At 48.8% G+C, this 11,452-nt stretch overlaps 1 protein-coding gene across 1 annotated transcript; it reads left to right on the top strand.

Moving 5' to 3' along the window:
• Window positions 1-5,086: 5,086 nt before the first annotated feature.
• FAM170B (family with sequence similarity 170 member B) lies at window positions 5,087-11,074 on the top strand. The gene is made up of 2 exons (XM_006058552.4): window positions 5,087-7,013; window positions 9,904-11,074. Exons 1-2 carry the CDS (start codon window positions 6,902-6,904, stop codon window positions 10,659-10,661), a joined length of 870 nt encoding a protein of 289 aa, XP_006058614.4. The 5' UTR covers window positions 5,087-6,901; the 3' UTR covers window positions 10,662-11,074.
• Window positions 11,075-11,452: the final 378 nt, after the last annotated feature.

Here is an 11,452-nt window from a genome sequence, read left to right as displayed (position 1 = left end):
CTGAAGATAAGTAATAAGACAAGGACACCAGCTTTCAATTCAACAGGATACTCAAGTTCTTGCCAGAACAACAAGGCAAGGGAAAGAAAGAAAAGACATCCAAATGGAAAGGGAAGAAGTAAAACTATCTCTGTTTGCAGATGACATGATCTTACGTATTAAAACCCTAAAGAATCCACACCTCTGCAAAAAAATCTGTTTGAATAAGCAAATTCAACAAAACTGAATTTTAAAGTTGTATTTCCATACAATAGTAACCAACAATCCAAAAAAGACATTAAAAAAACGGATCCACTTACACAGCATCCAAAAGAATAAAATACCTAGGAATCAATTTTAATCAAGGAAGGCAGGGTTTGTACATTGAAAATACGTACATACAAACCCCGCTGTGGAGGCGTTGCTGGAAGCAGTCTCAGTGCACTGCGGGACTGCAGCCAGCAGCCGACAGGAGCGGTCATGGACTTCCTTACCTGCTGGCCCCTCAGTTTTGGCCTTGGGTTCCTTTCTTGGGAACTTTCCTGGTCACAAGGAAAACACAGCCTGATCCAGCCTTCCTGGAAGTCCTCCCACCTGACTCCCTTACATTCCTGGAAGGCGTGGGACCACCTGCAAGGCTGGGGGTGGCAGGCTGGGGAGGCACAGTGGCTGTTTCCCCTGGGACACCTCTACCATCCGATAAGCAAGCCCATCAACTTACAAAAGAGACACCGTTTCTGAAGGACTGGGATAGGAAAAAGACAGTCTTAAGAGAGGAGTCTTCAATAGCCATTCTGATCATGGGGATAAAAATAAATCATCCGAGTTCTGATTGCCTGGTTGCAGATACCTTGGATGTGAGCTGAAGGCTGCACAGGAAGTCAGCCCAGCCCATTTAGAAGTTGTGCTGCCTCGCTGATGGTCTTCAGTGTCCTGGGATCTCCCCTTCCACGCAGAAGCCATGCTTCCGGAAAGTTCTCTCAGAACGAGTTAGCAGCTGATGTCCTCAGCTCTGTATCCGAGGTGGCCTATGGCCAGCACATTTTAGACAGAGAGGGGAGGAAGACCCAGCCCTTTCCCCAGAGCTTTCTGTGTGGCTCTCTAAGAACCATCAAGGGGAGGGGCCGGTAGCTGGGGTCCCAGAGCTCCTGGGTACACATGTGGCCTTCAGCTGGAGTGCCCTTCCTCCCAGCTGATGTCACCTTTTCAAGGAAACACAATTTGGAAAGATACTTCTGAATCCCCAAAACTTGTTGAATCTTTGCAGTCTCATGGAGCCAGAGCTGGGGGGGGGTGGGGGGGCCTCTGGGCCAGGTTGGGGGCTCTGGGGCATAGCCAGGGATGTGCTTGAGAGGCCCACAGGGGTGCCCTCCTCCCTACTGCCTAATGACAGAGGAGTCCTGGGCTATTTGTGTGGGCGCCCTGAGGTTAAGGTCAGGGAGACAGCTCCAAACAAACCACGGAGAAGAAGCAGCCTGTTATTAAGTCTGAAGGAAAACAAAAGCAAAAGTCCCTTCCTCATTCACTCGGGGAGGCTGAGGGAGAACTCTTCGTATCACATTTCTCTGCGGCTGAGTTTTTCCTTACGTGGTCCACTGACTCACTTCTTTTTAAATAGTGACAAGAAGCAACAGAAAATGAACTCAAAAGATGATACTTCTCTACTCTGATCCTCAACTTATCTTCTGGCACTTTCTCTGCAGAGTTAGCACAGGCTAAGGTCATAAACAATTCCTGGGAAATTGGTTTTCACTGGGATGAACTCCCAGTCTGGAGCCTGCCTTATACCTGGCAAGCAGCATCTAAGGCAACTCACCACTTCCCCGCCTCCCTCGGTGTTCAGTCTGACAATACAAGTTTTTTGAGAGGGGCAGTGACAAGGTGGCCCTAATTTCTAGTTGAAGGGAGGAGTGTTGCCCACTTAAAGCACTTTACACAGCAATCGGCTCAGCCTCAGAAATATTGTGTCCTGTACACCAACCCGGGTAACGCCAGGCCCCTTGGCCAAGTGGACAGGCTATTTCTGGAGGTTCATTGGCTCCAGGATGAATGATCTGATTCTCCCTGTAGCCTAAATTGTGGCACAAGCCCATCTCTAAAGTTAAAAGTGATGGGAAGCGAGAAGTGGCGTCTCTGTTTCCTGCTGGGGCTGTGGCTGGTTCGCTTCCTGTTAGTTTCTTCTCAGTGGAGAAAGAAAAGGGAGGGGGGCTGAGAAGAGGAGGTTTTGGAAGAAAAGTGGAGACTGGAAAATCCTCCAGGCCTTCTTGATGAGGTTTAAGACTCGCATGTGATGTGTGAAATGAGTTGGCCAGGAGTCAGAGCTCCGAGAAAGTGCTGTGTTGGTCCTTCTGGGGTTTTGCACACCAACCCTGCCGGCTCCGGCAGTGGAGCATGAAGTTCTTGGCGAGGTTGGAGACCCAGCTGGAAAACTGCGGGGGCTGAGACATTAGGGGGCTGGGTGGGCCTGATCTGTTACCATCCTCCCCTTGCACTCCCCCACTCCCCCTGCCCAGGGAGGGCAGGAACCCTGTATGGGTGGCCTCCGATGAGGATCTACTTGGAGCAGAAGATGGGGCTGTGACAGAGAACCTTCCCATGGCCAGACTCTGCTCAGAGCCCATGTAAAAATGAAGGACAGTGGCACATTTTGGTGCAGCGTTGCTTTAAGCACACACCCCCACCTCCGCCTTGCCCCCAGTAAGCAGACCTAGGGGAAGAGCACGGGGCAGCCTGACAAAGGAGTCCTGCCTCTGGGCTTGAGGGCTGAGCAGTCCATCCTCCTGTCTCCTACCTGTACTTGGAGAACCAACCTCCATCTGTAACATGTAGTTAATAGTGTCTCACTGGTAGGACTTGGGGTTAGAAGGAACATATGTAGATTCTAGGGCAATAAAGGAATTGACCCAAGTACCTTTGGAAAATGGTATTTTCAACTAGAAACTGAATGGCTAAATACAAAAGGAACTGTGTGTAGGCATTGTACTCTAGATGTTAAAGGAGCTTCCCAAGGGTTAACAACTTTGAAGCTGCTCTACATGAATGCTGGGGTTGAACAAGTGTGAAAATAGATGGTGGGTGGTGGCAACCTTCCTCCCAAGTTCTGCTGGGCGCGCCACAGGGATCAGCTGGGTACACCGTAGTCCTGATGCTGCTCAATGAGCCGTCTCGCCGGAACATACACGAACAGTGCATGGAAAGTCAGTTACGGAATTACCATGGCTGAGTCACAAATCACCCAAAACTTAGTGTGTGAAGCTGCTCACAGTTTCTGAGCGTCAGGAATTCAGGCACAAGATGGCTGAACTCAGAGGTGGTGGCTTTTCTCTGCCCTGAGAAGTCTGGGACCCCAGCTGGAAGATACAAAGGCTGGAAGTCAGACTCATCTGATGGCACATTCATTCACACGTCTGGTGGCTGGCTGGGACTTTTGCCAGAACTGTTGACTGGAACACCTCCGTGTGGCCTAGGCTTCCTTATAACACGGCGGCTGGGTCCAGGGGAGAGGAGAGAGAGAGACAGAGAGACCCCAGAGGAAGTGATATTGTTTTCTACAACCTAGCGAAGTCTCCAAGCATCACCCCTCTGTGTTCAGTTGCTAGAGGTTGTTACAAAGTCCACTCTGGTTCAGGAAGAGGGACTCTGTCTCTCAGTGGAGGGCTGTCAGCTTCACATTGTAAGAAGAGCCTGTGGGATAGGAGCGCAGGTGTGGTCACGTGGGGAAAATACCTCCAGTCACCCATAGCTCCAGCGAAGCTTTTCCACTTTCCCTGAAGCCACCACTGCCCCCACTGGGGTGTGACTGCTTCCTCTGTGCCTCCACATTCATACACAGCATAGGCTCGGTTTAGGGTTTTGTGGGGAGGGGTTACATGTTTAGTTTTTACATATGTGGGATTCCCTTATCTCTTGCTTTTTTCACTTAATATGAATTTACTTACTAATACATGTAGATCTCTTTATTGCAGTATAGTATACCACAATTCGGAGAAGGCAATGGCACCCCACTCCAGTACTCTTGCCTGGAAAATCCCATGGACGGAGGAGCCTGGTAGGCCGCAGTCCATGGGGTCGCTGGGAGTCGGACACGACTGAGCGATTTCACTTTCACTTTTCACTCTCATGCATTGGAGAAGGAAATGGCAACCCACTCCAGTGTTCTTGCCTGGAGAATCCCAGGGACGGCGGAGCCTGGTGGGCTGCCGTCTATGGGGTCACACAGAGTCGGACATGACTGAAGTGACTTAGCAGCAGCAGCAGCATACCACAATTTGGTTGTGGTGTAATTTATTTAACTACTTCTTTATGTTGATGGATCTTTGACAAGTTTCTTTTTATTTTCTATTATGAATACTACTGTAATAAATATTTCTTGATGTGCTATTTTATGCACTTAGCACAAACTGTGAATGCTTCCCAGGCAGTGATGTTAATTGCTGAGTTGAAAGAGCCCGCTTTTCATTGTAATGGGTGCTACCAAATTTCCCTTGAGAAAGGCAAGCCATGCACTTACAGGTAGACTAGAAACATATTCATTTCATTTTGTTCTCACCAGCACTTAACAACTGCCAATCTTTTTAATTCTTGTTTGCCTTGTGGGTGAAAACAATATACTTATACAGCATGTGTTTTTAATTTGTTGTTTCCTTCCTAGAATTAGGTTGAACATCTTTTCATATGTTTATCGGCCATCTGCCCTTCTTCTCCTGGGGATTGCTTATTCATTTCCTTTACTGAACTATTCATTTCAGTTTTACTAAAAAGCAGAGAAGTGGAAACTTTAACAGTGAGTTTTTTGTTTTTTAGTGATGAAATTAAAAAGATTCTCAGTGCTCGTGTTGACTGATGCATTTAAGTTTAGAAAAACCACCCTATAATAATAAATGTTAATTTATATTTTTTTTCTAAATATTTTACATTGAAAGTTACCCCAGAGTCACATGAAATTAGTCTTAGTTGTTTTATATAAGGTAAGGCCAAAGTTGATTTTTTAAAAAGTGAATAAAAATGTTCAGCATCATTTATTGACTGAGTCTTTTTTTTTCCTCCTAGACCTTTATTTACTTTATCTCTTAAAAATTCAAATATTAATACATAACATGATCTTTTCCTGGGCTGCCTCTGCCTTCCATTGATCTATTTGATTTTTGTGCTCTTACTGTTTATTTTTATAAGGCAAGTCTTGTGATTTATTAAGGGAGAAAGACTAGACTTACAGTGTTTCCTCTTCCTGCCAGGGAGCTCTGCCTCCTTACAGGTGCAAGTGTGACTCTCCATCACTCAGTAAAGCTCTGTGGCATTTTCCTTTACACAGTGGCTTCTAGTTCTGGAGAGGAGAATATTCCTAGGTGCTGTCTGTGCTGGCGGCGGTTGTGTTGCTTTGGGATTATTTTCAACGAATTATCTTCTGAGCTGTTGAGAATTTGGGATCCAGAGGAATTGAGTTGGTGAGACTGAGCAGGGGTTGGGGGGATATGGGGAGAAATGTTTTGGGGGAAGTGTGCTCAGGACATCCTGGAGCAGAGAGAGAGGGCAAGCTGGAACAGGTGCCAGAGCGACTGAGCTTGGAGTGAGGTTTGTGCAGGTGGAGAAGCAGGAGGGGACTCAGAGTTGTGGGATGAGAGCCAGCCTGCCTTGGGGCTGCAGGGATCTGAGGTACAGAGAGAAGGCAACTCCCCTAGACAGACTTGCCCTTGTTGGTCCATCCAAATACATGTCCGACATGTTCACCCACTATTTATTCATTAATTTGACAATAATCTCTGGAATCCTTGTGAATGTGTCCATGTATTCTACTAGATGCTGGAGATATGATGGGGGAAATGAATGAATGACGTCTCTCTTCTCATGGAGCTGACGTTTAGGCAGCAGCAGATGAATGCTGGGAAGTGGTTATGCCTGTACACGCACGCGTCATAGAGTCTAAGGGGAATGGGTTCCAGGTGGCTCGGACAGGAGTCGTTTCAGAGGCTGCAGAGGAGGGTGAGCCATGTAGGGCCTAGGGGTGGGCACTCCTGGCAGAAGGAAGGGTAAATGCAAAGCCCAGGGGCAGGAGCATCCCTGGTGTGCTTGAGTCCCTAGACCTGAGTGAGGGTAAGCAGAGAGCGGGAAGACGTGAGGAGGCACCTGGGTCCCCAGGCCACAGAGCACCAAAAGCCCTACCGAGACAGCGGTGGGGCCTCTGAAGCCGTGAGGAGGCGGCAAGGCTCCGGTTCCCTGCCCCTGCCACAGTTCAAGGTAGGCCCAGTTTGAGGTTGGGTGATGATTGTATGTACGCGAGCGTGTGCGCGGTTAAGTGAACATGTTCTGAATTTGTGTGTGTGTGTCTGAGTGTTCATGTATGTTTGAGTGTATGTGTGCCTGAGTGGTTGTGTGTGTCAGCATGAATGTACATGTGTTCACGTGTGTAAAAGTGTCTGCATGTGTGCTTTTAGGCATTTGTATCTCTGTGTATGTACGTGTGTGTGTGTGTGTGTGTGTCTTTCTGAGTGTTTATGTACATTTGAGTGTATGTGTGCCTGAGTGGTTGTGTGTGTCAGCATGAATGTACGTGTGTTCACGTGTGTAAAAGTGTCTGCATGTGTGCTTTTAGGCATTTGTGTCTCTGTGTATGTACGTGTGTGTGTGTGTGTGTGCATGCACACTGTATGTTTGCGTCTCTGACAACACACAAAGCAGGGAAGGTCCTGCAGGGAATGGGATGCTGGTGGGCAGCCTCTCCTGGCAGCCTGGCTGGGGCTGTGTCCTGGCCATGGGTCACAGAACACTTCAAAGTCACTGATGAGGTCACAGAATAAAGCCAGGAGCCTAGTGACCACGGGCACCTAGCAGCCACTTGGACTGAGGCCAGGGGAGGCTTCAGCGCCTGCCGAGCCCACTCGCACCCAACAGCTGGAGCTCTGTGACCCCGGGTGCTCGGGTCATCATGAAGCACCACTTGACAGACCGAAGGGGAGAACAGTCACCCACGGACCAGTCCACCCTCAGCCGGGCCAGCCCGGAGTCCACGGAGGAGAGTGTACAAGTGCACCGGACAGGTCGGTCGAAAGGAAGGGGGTCGCTGCTGTGTCCTTGACAGGACGGGCTCCTGGGGGAGGGGAAGGGGAGGCACCGGGTCACCCCTTGGCGTTGTCACCAAAGTCCTGCGTTGGCCATAAACATGGGCCGTGGGTTTCCTGGGTGTGAGTACACAAGGGGAGTTCAGGAGGAATGAGGATGACATCCTAAAATGTTAGTCATATCTTTTAACTTGCTTTGAAAGAAACAGAATTGATGTGTCAATTCTGTGATTTCAGCAGTGATATAAAAAGTTCCTTTATAATAAATGGATGAAAGTTAATCCATAACATCATTTTGAAGTGACCACGGGTAGCACCCAAGGGTCACACCATCTTCGGGCCAAGTGACTGGTACCCACTCTATCAATCATTTCAATGCTCTGCACTTCAGTTTTCTAACTTGTCAAAAATCAGAACAATGCAATTTCTTAGGGTTTTTTGAACACTGAAAGAGTTAAAATACGACAAGCACTTAGTGTTTATATGGTAATGAGATCCAGTGAGGGTTTCAAGGAAAGTGTGAGATTCCCCTGGAGGAAGATGAGACATGTCCCACAGACGCCAGGGGGAAGGTAGGGCTGACTGGTCTGGCCAAAGCACTCCCCCTCGCAGGCTTTATTGAGCTGTGATTCACATATACAGACCACATCAGTTTTGTGTACAGTTTGAAGAATTTTTGCAGGTACACATTTGTTTAACCACTATCAATACCATGATGCAGAATCTGTTCATCACCCTCCAAAGGTTCTGATGACCCTTTGCAGTCAGTTCTCCTGCTGCCTTTACTCCAGGTAACCCCTGTTCTGTTCTCTCTCCCTACAGTTTTGCCTTTTCTAGAATGTCATCTAAGTGGAATCAAATACTCTATGACCTTTTCACCCTAAGTTCTTTCATTTAGCAGAATGCCTTCAGTTCAGTTCAGTCGCTCAGTCGTGTCTGACTCTTCGCGACCCATGAATTGTAGCACTCCAGGCCTCCCTATCCATCACCAACTCCCGGAGTTCACTCAGACTCATGTCCATCGAGTCAGTGATGCCATCCAGCCATCTCATCCTCTGTCGTACCCTTCTCCTCCTGCCCCCAATCCCTCCCAGCATCAGAGTCTTCTCCAGTGAGTCAACTCTTCGCTGGAGGTGGCCAAAGTACTGGAGTTTCAGCTTTAGCATCATTCCCTCCAAAGAAATCCCAGGGCTGATCTCCTTCAGAATGGACTGGTTGGATCTCCTTGCAGTCCAAGGGACTCACAAGAGTCTTCTCCAACACCACAGTTCAAAAGCATCAATTCTTCGGCACTCAGCCTTCTTCACAGTCCAACTCTCACATCCATACATGACCACAGGAAAAACCATAGCCTTGACTAGATGGACCTTTGTTGACAAAGTAATGTCTCTGCTTTTGAATATGCTCTCTAGGTTGGTCATAACTTTCCTTCCAAGGAGTAAGCGTCTTTTAATTTCATGGCTGCAATCACCATCTGCAGTGATTTTGGAGCCCCAAAAAATAGCCTGACACTGTTTCCACTGTTTCCCCATCTATTTCCCATGAAATGATGGGACCAGATGCCATGATCTTCATTTTCTGAATGTTGAGCTTTAAGCCAACTTTTTCACTCTCCTCTTTCACTTTCATCAAGAGGCTTTTGAGTTCCTCTTCACTTTCTGCCATAAGGGTGGTGTCATCTGCATATCTGAGGTTATTGATATTTCTCCCGGCAGTCTTGATTCCAGCTTGTGCTTCTTCCAGTCCAGCATTTCTCATGATGTATTCTGCATATAAGTTAAATAAGCAGGGTGACAATATACAGCCTTGACGAACTCCTTTTCCTATTTGGAACCAGTCTGTTGTTCCATATCCAGTCCTAACTGTTGCTTCCTGACCTGCATACAGATTTCTCAAGAGGCAGGTCAGGTGGTCTGGTATTCCCATCTCTTTCAGAATTTTCCACAGTTGATTGTGATCCACACAGTCAAAGGCTTTGGCATAGTCAATAAAGCAGAAATAGATGTTTTTCTGGAACTCTCTTGCTTTTTCCATGATCCAGCAGAGGTTGGCAATTTGATCTCTGGTTCCTCTGCTTTTTCTAAAACCAGCTTGAACATCAGGAAGTTCACGGTTCACATATTGCTGAAGCCTGGCTTGGAGAATTTTGAGCATTACTTTACTAGAGTGTGAGATGAGTGCAATTGTGCAGTAGTTTGAGCATTCTTTGGCATTGCCTTTCTTTGGGATTGGAATGAAAACTGACCTTTTCCAGTCCTGTGGCCACTGCTGAGTTTTCCAAATTTGCTGGCATATTGAGTGCAGCACTTTCACAGCATCATCTTTTCAGGATTTGAAATAGCTCAACTGGAATTCCATCACCTCCACTAGCTTTCTTCGTAGTGATGCTTTGTAAGGCCCAGTTGACTTCACATTCCAGGATAGCTGGCTCTGGATGAGTGATCACACCATCATGATTATCTGGGTTGTAAAGATCTTTTTTGTACAGTTCTTCTGTGTATTCTTGCCTTAGGGACTTATCAATGTTTGGCATGCAACAGTAGCTCATTCCTTCTTAGCAATGAAGAAGACTGTGCTGTATGGATGGGTGTCCCACAATCTGTATTCAGATGGTGGCCTTTGGGGTTTAGTCAAGGGCTTAGATACTACATTCATACACTATTTGATCTTTGTCATCGAATCCATAAGGTGCAGCTACATCTCTACGTTTGATCCTTATCATCATCCCAAAAGGAAAGTATATCATCCTTAGTTTATGGGGAAACAGGCATGGAGAGGAAAAGTACCTGCCTGGGGCCCCCAGAGCTTGCATCCTTTCAGGGACCTGAAGTCGTTGTGGCACTGATGAAAATGTCCTTCCACTTCCCAGGGCCCGTGAAGAGAGAGCAGCTGTCTCCACCGCCAGGCCCAGCCATCCCCCACGCGGAGAACGTCTACTTCTCGGGCAAGGGTCGGGGGATGTTGAGCTGGAGCAGCTCGCCGTCATCCCAGTCATCCTCTGAGTACCAGTCCTATTCCCAGTACCAGTCTTGCCATTCCTGCACTTATGGGGACCAGGACGCTGCCCAGCAGAGCATGTGCGCCTTCTACACCCACGTGAAGACCGTGCAGGGTGTGGCCGTGGCCTGGGAGACCGACAGCGGCTTCGAGCCGGTCACCCGACAGCCCCGCATCCGCGAAGCCAAGTTCATCAGGAGGCAGAGGCGGAAAGGCTCCTCCTTTGAGATGGCTTCCAATACGGACCTGCGCTGGGAACTGGAAGCCAGCAAGAACAACACCAGCTCAGAGCCAGAGGACGCGGAGCTGCTGGCGCCCCTGGAGTGCTGCCTGCAGGAGCTGCGGGACACCCCGGACTGGCTGGTCACCACCAACTGCGGGCTGCGGTGCGTGGCCTGCTGCCGGGTCTTCCCCACCCTGGAGGCCCTGCTGGAGCACGCCCAGTGTGGCATCCAGGAGGGCTTCAGCTGCCAGATCTTTTTTGAGGAGATGCTGGAGAGAAGGAGGGCCCGGGATCAAGGGCAGGAACAAGAGCCAGAGGAGGAGCAGGAGAGCGCTTCGGACAGCAGCAGATGCCCAAGGCCCCGCGCCAGGCTGCCTTCATCACAGTCACAGACGCAGAAGCATTGAGCCGGAGGTATGCGCCCTGCCCTGTCCTCACCTCTGGCACCGCGGTCGCTCCTTTCCCGGCCATCAGGACCAGAGCCACCAGGGCAGGGAGAAAGGATGAGGGCCGGGGAAGGAGGCGAGCGGAGTGTAGAGCTGGGAGGTGAAGACGTCGGGGAAGTCACCCTCCCAAAGGGCACAGCCTTTCAACCAGAATCCATTTCAAACCGTGAATCAAGTGTTTCTTACAGTGGGTGCAAGACCTGAAAGCCCGCAAGCTTGTGGCCACAGGGAGTTCTATTTTTGCTGGCGGGTCAAGCAGGTCATGACTCGCAGGAGAGACAACTACAAACGAAATTTCAGCCCTATTTTTTCATTGTTAGGAACTCATCATAGGCCCTAATTCTATATCTTATTTTATTGGAATTAAACTTGAATAACCCAAAGTTTAAGGCAATGGCTAATGGAGTGAATCATGTTATTGCGTTGGACCCACAGGACGCTGCCGTTTCTGCAGGTTACCCACTGGCACAGACATCTTGAGAATGGCAGGTTCCCAGGGTAGAGGTGGGGCTGGCTAAGTCCTGCTGAGCCTGAGCTCAGCTACGCCAACTGTTTTAAATACTGCTGCAAAATTTGCCTCTGCCCTTTCACGTGTTCTTTCAAAAAAATACTCGGTGCCCGCTGTGTGTTGGGCATGCTGATGGGCACGCACTCCAGCTCTCAGTAAAAGGCAGCTAGGGCAGGCAATTGCAAAGGGAAGGGGAGGGCTCCCAGGGGAAGGCTCCCAAGCTCACGCTGGTTGATGAAGAAAA

This window comes from Bubalus bubalis, chromosome 4 (assembly GCF_019923935.1).
Source record: "Bubalus bubalis isolate 160015118507 breed Murrah chromosome 4, NDDB_SH_1, whole genome shotgun sequence".
Lineage (NCBI taxonomy): Eukaryota > Metazoa > Chordata > Mammalia > Artiodactyla > Bovidae > Bubalus > Bubalus bubalis.
The sequence above is the reverse complement of the archived record's forward strand: the minus strand, read 5'-3'. Positions and strand labels throughout refer to the sequence as shown.